This window comes from Etheostoma spectabile, chromosome 20 (assembly GCF_008692095.1).
Source record: "Etheostoma spectabile isolate EspeVRDwgs_2016 chromosome 20, UIUC_Espe_1.0, whole genome shotgun sequence".
NCBI classification, from domain to species: Eukaryota; Metazoa; Chordata; class Actinopteri; order Perciformes; family Percidae; genus Etheostoma; species Etheostoma spectabile.
In genome coordinates this window covers 5,451,346-5,466,510 of record NC_045752.1, presented here as the reverse complement: position 1 = coordinate 5,466,510, position 15,165 = coordinate 5,451,346, and the positions used below count along the sequence as shown (strand labels likewise).

The following is a 15,165-nucleotide window of genomic DNA, read 5'->3' as shown; positions in this document are numbered from 1 at the left end:
AAGCAGAAAGAAACTGTACAATTCTATAAAACGTTTGTGTTTTTACATTAGTTACAAAAAAAATAATACTTCATCCATAGATCCTTCATACTGAGGACAGAAGGAAAAAAGAAGTTGCATATTCATTCTTCAAACTCGGTGACCTTTTGCTGGTGTGTAATGATAAAAATGATAACAATAATACTATACGGTGTGAGAGACAGAACGGCAATAAAGTTAAAAGGTGGTACAAGGGAGCAATGATTCCTCCTTTCACTTAGCAATGAGATGTCAGGGCTTTCAAATCTTTTTGAATGCAATTTCAAGCAAGCACTTGGGATTTAGCAACTTGCTGTTGACATTACATTACTGTGGTCAGAACACCAGCCATAGACAGACATAATTGGCAAATCATTTTCAAATTCACTCTTCAAGGCCCAAAGATGAAAACACCTTTCCGTCAAAAAGGGGGACAGCCTAAAGCTGGGGAAAGATAAAGTTTTGTGTTGAAATTTATTTTTAAAAAACTGGATGACATTTTTGTTTTGAAGAAGAAGAAACAGATGTACTGAGCACTAGAACTTATGACTTTTTAAGATGACATTTTTGACAGAAAGGACCTTTACATCAAGATTTTCAAACCCACAGGACATCCATCCCAGTGCACTGAACTGTAGTGTGTTTCCAGACATGAGCATTAGCAGTCTATTAAATACAAAACAACAGGCTCTCAATGTCACACCTCAGCTAATACAATGAAAATTTCATTTGACTCGACAAAGGTAACAATCGCTCTGCACTCAAAGACAAAAAAAGCAAAAAGGAAATTTAAAAACAGCTTATTCATTAACAGGACTGTATACTGTAGAAGTGCTTACATGTGACTAGAGATTGAACCCTTCATATAGTGGATAGGACATGTAGTGCTGCGACTTGTGGCCTTTGCTGCTCACACATAACCTTTTCATTGGACATCTTAATGAAGTCCCGTGTTTTTAGGATAAATAATTCTAACTGTATGTAGGTATCTATAGCACTACGATTACAACATGTTATTGACAGTTAGAGGTCAGCTCATTTAGTCCAGTTCTAGAAGAGAGGGAAAAAAGGCAGTGAGTGAAAGTGAAGGAAAAAAAAAGAAGAGGATTCTTTGGGATTTAATGTGGTGTTTGATTGGTTCTAAAGGGTTGTCATGGACGTAAGTTGATGGCCATCTGTCCAGGAGGAGAGGAGGCAGGTGGTTGTAGGAGAACAGAGAGACTTCCCGGTTCAGGTTTGTGTAAGGCTTCTGCTCCACCACAGGAGTCTAGGTTCAAAAGTTCATCTGGACTGCATTCACCAGAACATTAGTGTTGTAACAAATGACCTTGTCAGTGTTAATGCAAACATAAACTAGAACAATAAAAAAAGTTGTCAGCCATGGCAATTTTAGTGCTGGTCTAGATTCTCTAGCACAGCTCTAAACAGACTGAGAAATATAATAAAATAATAAAATAACCCATACACTGTGGTTCTACCACCCAGCCACTCCCCTCCTGGCCCCTGACCTACTATGGTTAGCCCCCTGGCGGTTCGGGGGCAGCTCAGACCCAGCCGCTGGTCAGCTTATAGAACATCTCCTCATCTAGGGACTCGTTCTGGTCCTTGGCACGTGTGGACAAAAAGATGTAGCCGCCGATGAACTCGTGGACAACCTTACAGTCCACCTCGGCACAGATGAAAGAAAGACTGGGCTCGTCGGCGAATTCCACCGTCACCTGAGCACACAGAGCAAAGCACGTCAGTCATGCTTCAATAAAAACTGGTAAGACTGGAATTGCATTTTCATATAAATGTCTTTTCATGCCACCAACAGTCCAAAACCCAAAAGTGTTTAATTTACCATCTTAGAAGACTAAAGTGTGTTTTATGGTCCTGCGGAGAACTTTTGCCATAGCCTATGTAATTGGCCTGAAGTTTATACTTGTGTGTTTGTGTCTGCCTCGAACTAATAGCATGGCCGGCATATGTATGTGTGTGTGTGTGTGTGTGTGTGTGTGTGTGTGTGTGTGTGTGTGTGTGTGTGTGTGTGTGTGTGTGTGTGTGTGTGTGTGTGTGTGTGTGTTTGTGTGCTGGGGAACGTGTGCTAGAGCGAGCGAGATAGTGTCTGTGATTAGCTTCGGAGCGAGTAGCAATTCTAAAGCAGGGATCTTCAGCAGTGGGTCCAGGACCTCTAGAGTCATTACAAATCAGGAAAGAACGTCCAGCCTTCTCATTGGTCGGATATGTCTGGGGGCGGGAGCAAGAAAGTAAATACAGGAAGAAGGTCCAGTGTTCTGGTCTAATGGTCAAACCAACTGCCTTGTCTGCTCTGGTCACAGAGACTTTGCTCTGCTCTGCCGGCGCTTGTCTCCAATTACAGAGGCAGCTGGTTTGACCACGGAGACACAAGTGATGGACGGCAAGCTTGACCGCAGTCCATCTCTGGGATAGAAACACTGCAAGCTGCTACGCAGATTGCTAAACACACCTGACTACAGCAGACATTAGCTCCGACTGCGGATCGAGTACGGATCACGTTCTCACCACAAACAAACCGCTCCAGAGTTCAATTGAAAACATATCGAGACCACCTCTTCAAGCAGGTCTCTGTATGCTTGTTACATAACTCCATATGATGACATACCCTTCACCATACCAAGAGATTGACATGGTTTTATTTGAGTTAGCTTAATAGCTGGTTTGATTTGCATTGAGAGATGATTTTATGGAAAGTACCCCATGTACTGCTTTTTAATCCTTTTACAGATGCTTTATGGAAAGTACCCCATGTCCATCTCTATGTATGGTGAAGGGTATGTGATGGTAGGGGGCTTTCTTATTTCCAAAGGCAAAGGAAACTTTATCAGGATGGATAGTATCCTGGATCCATGAAATAACTGGCCTTTAAAAATAAAAATCTGCCTGCCTCTATGTGAATTTACCATAGGGGTGTGTATACTTATGCCCCCTTATATTTTAAGGAAGAACAGTCTCCTGATTTGAATAAGCCCAGACACAAAGCATGACTTAGTTATAGTTATAATCCTGTTATAAAGTAAAGAAACACAGAAAGATTCTGCGTCGCTAGTGTCTAAAGTGGAGTGTGCATCCATACCTTTTCCTCGTGTCTTTATTCACAGTGGTGAAAATTTGCCAAAAACTTTTTTTTCCTACATTGCCAACAATCCAAGGAATTACAATATCCAAGCCATTTTATCCAAAACGAGCTTGTCCCCTCACAATCTTGTAGTTTGTGGCCAAGTTTCAACGGAAAGAAAGCTAAACAGTCCTTTCTGGGTTTTGATCGCTTCTCTCTTCTCCCCTGGGTCTGCAACACTGTTACTGAGCACGGCAGATTCTCTGGCGTTTAAGGATTTGATTGACAGGTCGTGTCAGCCAATCAGTCTAGTGTAACCCGAGATGGTCCTAATAGAAGCCAATCATGTCGCAGAGTTCAGGGAGGACCTACGTGGGAAAGATTGACATCTATTCCTTCCAGTTAAAACTAGATGTTATGAAACCGGCCTACCTGTTTAGCCAATAAGAAGACAAATTGATTGATACCTAACTTGACCAGAAAATGTTAACCCTGTGATGGCTGCAGCTGTGTCAAAGCAAAAATAGGGCCTTCTTATTGCATTTTAACAATTTATAATTACTTATTTCTATAAATGTATGTATATAGTTATTTCAAGTATGTGTGTGATTGATGTGTATGTGTTTTTGTATTTCGCATTTTTTGGGCTTTTTTCTTAAAGGTAACAAGTAAAATGCACAGACATATCTGTAGAAATAACTTCATAAAATATAATTTTTTTTAGTGTTTTTCTTCAGAATATTTCTGTTTTAAATTGAGACATGTGGCTATGGTACTAGTCTTGTGTGTAGCCCATCTATTATGCTTACAGTAGTGCTTTTTAATCCTTTTACAGATGCTTTACTTGGACGGAAATAGAAATTCTCTATTCTAACCTCTTTAGCTCTGTGTCAGTAAGGCCCAGAATCACACTTGAAACAATAATTGAGAGTATTAACTTCCCCATGTCTTCAGGCACATCCCAGAGAGCCAAAGTTTATGGGAACTGTATCACTTTTTTTTTGATAAAACATTTAGGTCCTATTAAGGGGGTCCTTGGCTTAAAAAGTGTTGAAGACCCAAGCTCTAGAGGGGTAGTGAGAGAAACAAATTGTCTCCCCAATGCTTTCTGACCACGGTCTGATAGCTGTAGCAGGAAAATATCATGTTTTTTTTGGAGCAGGAGAAATTGGAACCTCTTGGAAAATGTAAATCAAACTACGGCATGGGGTCCGTGTCACTTCATAGATTTGACGTAGAAACAAAAACTACACCTAAGAAAACAAGCACATAATTACATCTGAGAAGCGGAAACCAGTGCATTTTAGTTTTCCAGCTTACTATTGTTCTGATAATACCACTAATTGCTTAAGGAGTGTGCCACGAGCAATCCGATTTAGACTATCACTCCTATAAAATAGTCGGACTTGCAATGAACAAAGTACCAAAATCGATGCAGCAGAACCAGAGATAATGTCAATAACGTCAATGTTACCCACAATGCAGCTCGGTCGCCGACAATTTAGTTGGTTATTAGGGTGTGTTATGTTAGCATGCTAGCCCCAAGCAGAGATAAGGAGTGGGCTACGTGTAGCTCTTAACTTCTTTCTAGCCCCCCCTACAGCAACACTCCCCCAGACCTGTGTGGAAACTTTGATGAGAAAAAAATGGTGGAGTTCCCCTCAAATCAGTTGAAAAGTTTCAGCTCCAGAGACAACATTTATTCCCAACACTGAGTGAGAGTGGCACGAGCATTACTTTGAAAAGAAAACTTTTACATTAAAATATATTAAATGGGTTCCCTACCATCTTGATCTCCCAGTTGACATTCCACTGTTTCATGTTGCTGAAGCGCCAGGTCTTAATAGCATCTCCAGTGCTGGCATCCATCCGGATCACACGGTTGTAAGTGATTCCGATCAGCTCTTCCCGCTTTCCACCCTGGAACCTGCAGAGAAGAAGAAAATACACTGTGAAATGAAACTGTGGTGATCAAATGACAATATGAGTCCCTGTCAGCACAAACAACAGAGAGAGTGAGTGATGTAAGTGGAAAGAAACATCAGCTTACTTGGCAAGGAAATGAGTGATTCCAAACTCAGGCAGGGACTGCCATGCCTGGATGAAGCGCATCTTGGCCTCGATGAGACTCATCTGGGCCACATTCTGGTGGGCTTCAAGGATCCGGGCTGAAATCTAACAAATACACAACCGCACACATCACAAACATGACATTTTCAGTGTGCTTCCACTACTACAAACACCAACACACTCCAGACTGTAAACAAATGCATCCCTTCACCACACTTAAAACACCTGATGCACCCAAATCCACACACAGTGCGTAAACAAGCTGTGGCTAATTCCATAAAGCCATCAGTACACACAGTGTTAGCAAATAAGCAGAGGGCTGTCACAGTGAAGCTCTACTTCACACAGCTACAAAATAGACAGACAGACAAATATAAACCTATGAGCCTCCTGAGGAGCCAGACTAAGGTTAATGTGGGAGCATGCACGTGTGTATTTCCATACTGTCCCTACATCCTTTTTAGGGCAGCAGCCCAACATTTGATCAACTAATTCACCTGTAAGAACAGTGAAACAGAGACCTTCAGAGTAAGTAATAAGTAATCCATCACCTTGAACCTCCAACATGTTAGCTACAGCTACTGATTAGCATTGCTTTCTTGAGCTAAATTGAAAAACATCCCCAAAAAAAAAAAAAAAAAACCAACAACAACAAAATTACAAAGCAAATGCGGTTGTCAGGAATTAATTAATTGATAGGTTCATAATTTTGTTGGTGTTGATTCTGCAGTTTCTGTTCAACTGCTTTACAACAAAAAACTAAATTTGCTTTACTGTGATGGATCACACACATTCAGCAAGTTCCTAGTCTCTGCTTTACATGTTTTACTAACAGAAAAATTAAACATCATTCTAACACATTCAACCTATGATTTGCTTTGATAAATGTTCGGCATTAGTGTATAGAACTGCTGTTAAATGGGCTAACACATGCTAAACACCAAACATCCATTTATTTTACTAAATATCTTGTGTATTTTCTTTACCAGTGACGGTACAAACCCAATGCAGACGTCCCAATATTGTAGCAATAGAGCTATGTGTCATTGGTCTTATGGCACCCAGAAAACATTAGAGCTAGTGACAAAAACAAACAAACACACACACTAACTAACTAACACGGAGGATTCTATTTATTCTACTACTAGCAGGCGCTATGATGTGTTATACAGTATAGTTGCACTAGTTTTGGTTAGGTGAGTTTATACAAACATGCACATACATGTATCTAAGGCACCCAGTGGACACACAACTCAACTTACCAAGTCCCTGATAGAGCCTGGCTGAAGATGGAAGGTGGGGGTGGGAGAAAGGCACAGAGGAAGGAAGGAGATGCATACAAGAGGAGAAAAAAGAAAGAAAGATTGGACAAGGAGAACAAGCAAGTATGATCAATGTCGAGGGAAGAAGGAACCCAAACAATAAAGTAGGAGGCCACATTTGTGATTAAAGAAACAACGTGGGGAGAGGGGCTGTGGGGTCTGGAGGTCATGCACTATTCAGCCTTGACAGTGAGAGAGAGCGTACAGCAGCAGTCAGACACTGTGTCATTTTTTTTACAAAAAAATTAGGGAGGTTACACAACAATTGTGTGGTTTCACATTAAAGAAGTAGGTACCGGAAATCTGTATTTCATAATGGTTGTTTATTATTATACTATCACAATGCGCCAATAAAATAAACCACACATCTCCTTAATTTCCTCTTTCGTCCACATGATGGCGGTATGTACTAAGAAGCACATTTTGGTAGCACCAAGCTGTAGGAGTGCCATGTCTCCATATTTCGGGAGTTTATTTTGTATTTAACGCTGGTTTTCTCTTGTGAAAATGTATCTATACGGTCAAGGACCTCACTGGTCCAAGTGATCTAAAAATTCCTGTGTGTGTATCCGCTGGGAGCCGTGGCACGGAAGTCTCCTCAGACCAGTTTTGCAACAGGAAGTCCAGTTTAAGGGAGATGGGGAGGGGTTGCATCTGACCGAGAGCAAATGGGCTTCCCCTCTCCCCCCCGGACAGTTTTCCCGCGCAGCATTCCCAGGCACGGCTCACTGATGCCCCACGCCCACTACAGCCACGAACGCACGCACGCAACGACACACACACACACACACACACACACACACACACACACACACACACACACACACACACACACACACACACACACACACACACACACCAACACACACAACACACACAACACACACACAACACACACACACACACACCACACACACCACACACACACACACCCACACACACACACAACAACACACACACACACACACACACACACACACACACACACACACACACACACACACACACACACACAGCTACTCTTTCATGTTGTGGGCCTAAGCATACCCCCTATCACACTGGGATTATGAGTGAGACTGGAGCCAGACCAGAAAGAACCACAGCCCCAGATGGACACACACACCCTGCTGGGCTAATACCACTAAAAAGTCCTGCCCCCTGTTCAAGCTAGCCTCTATTCCATGTAACGTATTATGCCACGGATTTATTTTCCATGTGTCTGTAGCTTTTCAACGCCAGCAAAATCATTATTGTCTAATCTTGATTAACATGATGAGCTGTTGAAATATCACTGTCCAGCACAGTCTTGAAGTCATGTTGAATATGTTAAGGATACCACAGTATCCGGTTCCAGCTTTCCAGAAAAAACTAATCCAAGAAACCTCCTTTGGGAAAGTGCAATACATAGAGAACCAAACACTAGAGCAATGGACGATAACCAACCCAGGACTTTTCTCTGGTTCAGACCAACATACAGCACTGACACCATGCCATTGTTAAAATCCACAGCTTGGCTGGTCTGAATGGGTCTATGTGAATCATGCATCTATGTACATCAAGTGACCTGGCTTCGTGATCCTTTGCTTTAATCATGGATCGGTCAGTCACTCCTCGGTTTTGGCAAACCGTCTTTATTATTAGAGATGGAGATATTAACTATAAAATCATAAAAATGTTATTGACCCTAATGATATTTAAGGGTATTTCCTGACAACTGAAAAAGGGAGAAAGGGGACACAAAGACAAAAGACAACGGAAACTTTATTTGGTGCTTCTGTAAGTTATTTTTATTTTTGGCGGGGCTATGTGTGAAACTTGAGTTGTAGAACAGTGATGTTCAGAGATTAACCTGTGACAGCAGTCCCACATGAATGTATCAAGCATGAGTTCAATAGAACCATGTGATCCTCATGTTTCCTATGTTACAGGAGTATCAAAGAAACTAAGAACAAGTCTGGTTTGTATTGTGGCCTACTAGAAGTGCCTGCAGCATACCAGCCATTCAGAAACCCATTTACAGGACCTGAATCTATCTATCTTTCTGTCTACCTTGGTCACTAGACATCCAGTATATTTTAGACCCAGACCATTTGTAAGTCATCACTTACGGTACAAATACTCTCCCAACATCCCTTGAACTGTCTAGCAACATTTGACTTTTCAACTACAACTTAAACAAAACCAGACTGAGTGAGAAAGCTATGAGGAGGCAACCCTGCCCCCTTCCTCGCCCACCCCCAACTTACATAGCTATGGCAGCCGTGTACTCAGCTGTTCCTACGTACACACACCAGCCTGTTGCTTACATGCAAATCTACTGGGCACATTGTATATTTTTCCTAATGCTTAGAAGTTAATTCATTATTAGTGCTTAAATTCTACAACTGGTTATGATGTTTGCAGGTGACTATTCCATTAAATGTTTAGACACACGGTACACAATATTAAGAGTGGGAATCACTCCCCTGAGGCCTCACGATATGATATCATCACAATGTATAATACAATATTATTGTGATTTTAAACATATTGCAATATCCTGCGATACATTGCAATTTACTACCTTTTTTCCAACTTTAAATTATGTTCCCAAAAGGAAACTTTGTCAACATCTGTTTTATCTAAAAAGATAAATTTATCTGTTTGTTCATCTCACTTCAATTTCATTGCTACAGAACGGGATTGTCAAGCAGACAAACGGACCAAGACATATATAATAGATCGATACTTGGCGCCTGTGTATCGCTACATTATTGCCACAAAAAATATTGCAATACTATGCTGTATTGATTCCCCCCCCCCCACCCCTAGACAATAGATTAAGATTATTCGTCAATATTGCCAGATCAACTGAGCACCTACAAGTCAACAAACATTTCTACACTTTTACTACAAGCACAAAGGCCGAGAGCAGCCAAAGTATCTATTACAGTCTGATATGAGCAGCTCTACAGTGAGGATGTTGAGTGGTTTGGACGTCTGCTGTCCTGGTTTCCCCTTGGATAGAGGAGGGGGGAGAGAAGGAACAGAGGGAAGAGGAGGAGAGTGAAGGAGGGGGAGTAGAGGCAGGCTACATTCCAATGCAAGACAAGCCTGATGCCAGGAGGCGCCCATCTGGGAAGCATCAGACACTGTTCCATCTAACTCCACAACCAACTGATCAAACAAGTAAACAACCTCACAAAATACACAGCAGAGCAGATAGCTACCTTCCGTACGTCAGTATCTTTACAACTACACACTTTACCTTCCACGTGTACACCCTACAGTACATTCAGAGGTTGTATTACCTTACCTGCTTGTTCTTGTACTTCTTCAGATAGCGCGGGGACACTAGGCATTCTGGGTTGATATCGGTGGTGATTGGCTCAATGAACTGAGGGTCAGGATTCATGTGTTGCATCTTGAGGAAGGACAGAATGTTCTGGACCTCTAGGTTGTAAGAGCTGTCGGCCATGGTCTTTCCTTTGGAGGCCAAGCGACATGCAGCCATCCAGTGGGCGTACTGTTTCTCCTGGAGAAGAAAGTCAAACGGGTTGTTATAAACCTATTACAAAAGGACAAGAAATGATCAGAAACTTACTTCAGTCTTACCATGTCACAACGAAGCCAGATCTCATTCATGCCATCAGCCACAGGGATTAGCAACTTGATGTTGAATTTCTGACCTGAGATGTTAACATCTGGAGTCACCTCACAGCCTACACATGGAAGCCAAAATGCAGAGCAGAAGAAGAGGTCAAAGTTCACACCTATTCTTCAGACAGAAAAAATAAGCAATGCATTCTTGCATGGGCATGAAGTGACATTTTGTGTGTTTGCACCTCTAAGATTCATTTGGAGAGCAGGTGTCCCATGTGCCTCCTCTTTACTCTTGTAACAGGAAATTGTGATATCCTTGAATGTGCACCAGTACTGCTTATAGCCCTTCAATGTCAGTTTCTTGGGTCTGGGAAATATATAACAGAGGGAGACATGTCAGACTTCAGATGGAAAAAAAAAAACATTTTCTTTATTAGTGGACAAGAGGAAGAATGGGGGAGGGGAGATTATAAGCGCGTACAAAGGAGAGAGGGGAAAGAGAGGGAGAGCTTCAAAGCCAGCAAGGTGAATAGGAAAACAGCCCGCATTGGACATAAACATTAATGGAACAAAGACAAAATCACCCCCCCCCCCCCCCCCCCCAAATGGTTTATACATTTTATGAGACAACCACCCCAGGGGTCCCCCTTCCTGTCAGCAAAGGCATAAAGCCAAAAATTATTATGGTTAAAAATATGGTCCAACTGTAATCACTTTGAAAAGCTAGACTGAAAGCTCAGCCTGTAAATGTCCTTTGGCAAACAATGCAGCCTATTACACTGATGCAAACCAGGCAACAGCTTCTCATATAGCCTGAAAATGTTATTTCCTGGTTCTCCAAGAGACTCAACATCTTTCGGACGAATATAATCTTTACACACTCAACCAGTTCTTGCTTTTTTGATGACAGTGAAAGTGCATGTGGTCTCGCGGGATCTTACTTGAAGACTTTGACATAGTCCGCTAGCTCAGGAATAGATGTGATGTCACCCTAGGAGGAAGTGAAAAACCAATTGTTAGTATAAACCTGGAAGATGTGAATACAAAACAATGACAACATAGCTTGACTTTAAACTGTTTCAATGTCATTGCTCAGTAGTAGTAAGATAGAACTTGTGTCTTATGTAATATCTCAAAACTCAGTTTCTTCTGATAAGCTGTATAAACTTAAGTTCTTGAGGCGGGGCTGCTGTTATAATAGACGCATATATTTTCAATGTGCCCATATATAATGCAGCCTTTGTTGTGTTTGTTTAAGTGTCAAATATCTCACTGCCCCAGTCTTTTGTCAGATGCAGCCCTCACAAATTGTGAAATGTAGCACTCCCAGTGAAATAATTCATTGTGATTTTCCCTCCCCTGGGTCAGTGTACAGTGTCTATGTATGTCTGTGTATTACAGCTGATGAAAGTACATTTCATCACAAAACAGTAAAGAAACAAAAAGGACCAAATACACTGCCAAGCTGCTGCAATAGGGAAAATAAATAAACAAACACATAATGAGTTTGGAGTCCAGTACACGTAACCCACAACTAAAAAGGTATTTTCTGTAGTGAAAGTGAAGATGTTGCAGTGTTGCCATACCAGTGAGTTGGATGTCTTCCCTCCCTCCAAAGTAATTTCCAGGTCAGACAGGGCTGCATCCACCTCATCCACCTCCTTCTCACTGTTATTCATGTGGTTGTCTGAAGACATGATTGACAGCTTGTTGATGTGGTACTGACGAGGGGGAAAAATAAACCCAGTTAGGCCCATTTTTAAATACCTTTTGACCACTTAACTTGCTGTGTTAAACCAGGGTTTCTACACATTTCTATTTTTTACATTATATATATATATATATATATATATTTTAAGACCTACAGTACACTCCAGTTCCAGAATGTTTCTACCCAGCAAAAAAAACCCTGGACCAGATATTGACTTAAAAAAGTGAGGGAAAAAGGAACAGCTAATAATTGCCCATCCAACTCCAACACCCTTGGCAACAGTTTTGCTGATATATAAAAGTATATAATATTTGCTACCTCCGATTTGTCTTATAAAAGTGAATTGGTCTGTGATAACAGCCACATAAATACTTTAAGATGTGTTGGCATTTATGTTGGCAAGTGCTGCCAGTATACCATTGAGTTTACCGGAGATGCAACAATGACTTTTATCTTTGAAGGTGATGAAGATGAGACTAGTTTCAGGATGAGGAAAATATGAAGTTTTCAGTGATGATGATGAGAAATAAGAGGTAGGTTTGAACAATGTGTTTTTGGCACATCTTTGAACTGAAACAGGCAACATAACTGACTGTACTGGGAACACATGTGAGGCTAGGCTAATGAGGGAAAAAGAAACTGAAAATTCATCAGGATGGGCGTATTACTGAAAACCCAACAGTGTTTAGTGTGAGTCACATACACTAAATACTACTTGTTGACAAATGGTATTTATAATGTCAACCCATCACCAACCAACCCCCCCCCCCAATATATGAACGAACAGCTGTCGAGAGAGTGAGAGATACAGAGGCAGACTTTGAGAGGGATATGTGAGGCTTTAGCCCAGCTAAGGTTACAGAATGTGGGACAAAGGGCTTGCCATGACACTCCATTCCTTCACCTCTTCCACTCTGACAGTCATTTAAAGCTGCAACACTGGGGGGCTTGTTTCCTGTTTGTGTGAACGGTTGGCTGAGTGTACGTGTTTATCTGCTGAAGTTCAAAGTACAACCTGTGCCCCAAGTCTGTGACTATGAGGTCAGTCCCTGTTCTTCAAGATTCAAGTTTCAAAACTTTGAAACTTGATAGGAATTTGGCACAGTTGTGCTCATTACACATAAAAACAAATGCATTCATTGCAGGACAGGAAAGACTCCTGATTACCTCATATGTACTGCCAATGCAAAAGGTCCAGGTGATAGCATGCTTACACAAGCTGGTGACATACTAGACGTGGACAATCACTGGTCTTTATTTAGACCCTGTGTATCCACTCTCACCCGTGAAACTTTAGCCAAAAGCCCTGAGCTCATCCTACCCAGCTGAAACATAGTAGCAGCTACCAAAGTGCTAACAGACAGGTAGCGACAGAGTAGCAGCCAGTCTAAACACCCAACTCTGATTAGCATCTCTCTCAGGAAGAGTAACAAGAAACCAGTTAAATACACCTAACACCTCAGAGTGTAAAAGGGCTGTAAAAGGAATGTAAGCAGGTCTATGAGACAGTGCCTTGCTTTGGGTGGGTGGGTGGGCTGGGCATCCAAGATGCTCTATAATTACCCTGGGAGTGGGGACAGTGTGGCGTCTTCAGGTCTTGGCACCCACAGTTTATGAGGTTCAGAAATAGCTGGGGCATCACCCCCAGATGACACGGGGCTACCTGAGGGGGGCTAAAGGGCCTCACATCTGTATATCACTTCCAGTGATCCCCACTTCTCCTCCATTAAACTTGTCTCAAAAGAGAAATGAGTGTGCCGGATGCTGCCAGTGGCTCCAAAGACCAGGTCCGATCAGCTCTGTATGAGTGGCTGCAGAAAGTTGCCTCAAGGTTTGCAGAAATTAATTCGGTCTCATAAAGCTAATAGCCTTGGCTCATTATATAAAAATGCTTGAAATCCCTTACTATTAGTAAGAGAATTTAATGTTAAATATAATGCTGAAAATTCCTACATGTCATTGTACAAGAACATTTACAAAACCTAATTGAGGTAAATGCATTAATAATAATAATAATTTATAAGAGCCTATTTACTCCTTTTTCTATTAAACTATGAGTCAAAAATAAAGGAACTTGGTTGATATTGCCCAGTGAGTGTGCGTGTGATAATGCCCCCATTAACTCATTCTGCATCAATGTGCAATATAGCACATTTTTAGTATGCGTGCAGCAGAAATGGGAGCAATATGTCTCAGTTTTGGGCTAGAAGCCCATTCAATTCATTAGCTTACAGATGAGAAGGCAATGTGCCCATCGGCCAAGGAAAAGAGGACAAACATGGACACACACACGGACACAGATACACACACACTACCTGCAGGGCAGCAAACATCATCATTTCCTCCTCCGTGCACTCAATTTCCTCCAGCAGGATGGCCCACTTGGACTGTTCATAGAGCTGGTTCACTCGGATGGCATCATACTGTGGAGAGGTTTGTTGCAGAGGTTTAAATGCATACAGACAAACAGTGAGTGAACTCAGACTATCACGCTCTTGCACACTCTGACACACAAGACTAGTTGGAAGCACTAGTTGTACATGGTTAATGGCATCATGGCTTTTGTCCTATGTCTTTCGAGTACTGTGCCATTGGAGAAATGGTCCTGCATTGTCTGTGGGACGTACCTTTGGGTTGAGGTCAAAGAAACTGTGGTATTTAAACCTCAGCAGCAGCACCTCATTCTCCTTTACATCCTGCTCCATCAAAGACCTGGATGAGTCCAACCACCTGTACAGACAGTGAATAATGTATTCTGAATCAAGACAAAACTCCTATTTTGATCAGATGCACAGTCGTAAATATATTGCAAAACCATCAAAGCATCCGTCTGACAATAAACTGTTTAACCAAACCACCTAACCACTAAGCTAAGTCATCTCACCCCTGGTTGATTTTGGCTTTGTCCAGCAGAGACTGGGGCTTGTAGAGTTTGACCAGGATGTCTGGTGAGGAGATTGGCTGGCTGACAGCGAGGATGCTGGGGTTGCCCTCAGAGAGGGGGCTGTCCCCAAACCAGGCAGTGGTGGGCGACAGCGGGCTGCCGTCTCTGGAGTCATAGGTGGGGGTCATAGTCTTACTGTACAAGCCTGGACTGGAGTAGATGCTCCCTGAAATCACACAGTCATCAGTTAGTCCCTTATAGTGCACGGAGGTCCAAAAAGAAAATAATCACACAATCAATATACCATTGTCAATAGAATTGTTGTCTCACACTGACACTATTAAATATGCCCATTTCAAAGCAACAAAGTGCAAAATACATCAACAAAACAGAATTAGGCGAAAAAGGGGTGAACACTTTTCAAAAAGCGCACACAGTTACAGCCTAGCCAGGCCAGCGAGTGGTCAACAACACCATGTGACTACCAGCCCACACTTTG

General features: G+C 41.9%; 1 protein-coding gene across 4 annotated transcripts in view; it reads right to left on the bottom strand.

Annotated features, from left to right (window-relative positions):
- Window positions 1-589: 589 nt before the first annotated feature.
- Window positions 590-15,165, bottom strand: part of fermt2 (FERM domain containing kindlin 2) — a 39,825-nt gene continuing 25,249 nt past the window's right edge. For 2 of the 4 annotated variants that reach the window (XM_032499586.1, XM_032499589.1), the window contains 12 exons: window positions 14,667-14,892; window positions 14,410-14,512; window positions 14,098-14,205; window positions 11,658-11,792; window positions 11,013-11,062; window positions 10,314-10,438; window positions 10,084-10,190; window positions 9,785-10,003; window positions 6,430-6,450; window positions 5,148-5,272; window positions 4,883-5,024; window positions 590-1,736 (listed from right to left, as the gene is read on the bottom strand). In XM_032499586.1, coding sequence (XP_032355477.1) covers window positions 1,563-1,736; window positions 4,883-5,024; window positions 5,148-5,272; window positions 6,430-6,450; window positions 9,785-10,003; window positions 10,084-10,190; window positions 10,314-10,438; window positions 11,013-11,062; window positions 11,658-11,792; window positions 14,098-14,205; window positions 14,410-14,512; window positions 14,667-14,892 — 1,535 coding nt within the window. In that variant the 3' untranslated portion in view covers window positions 590-1,562. The remainder of the gene's footprint in view (window positions 1,737-4,882; window positions 5,025-5,147; window positions 5,273-6,429; window positions 6,451-9,784; window positions 10,004-10,083; window positions 10,191-10,313; window positions 10,439-11,012; window positions 11,063-11,657; window positions 11,793-14,097; window positions 14,206-14,409; window positions 14,513-14,666; window positions 14,893-15,165) is intronic. The other 2 variants (XM_032499587.1, XM_032499590.1) reach the window with 1 other exon arrangement.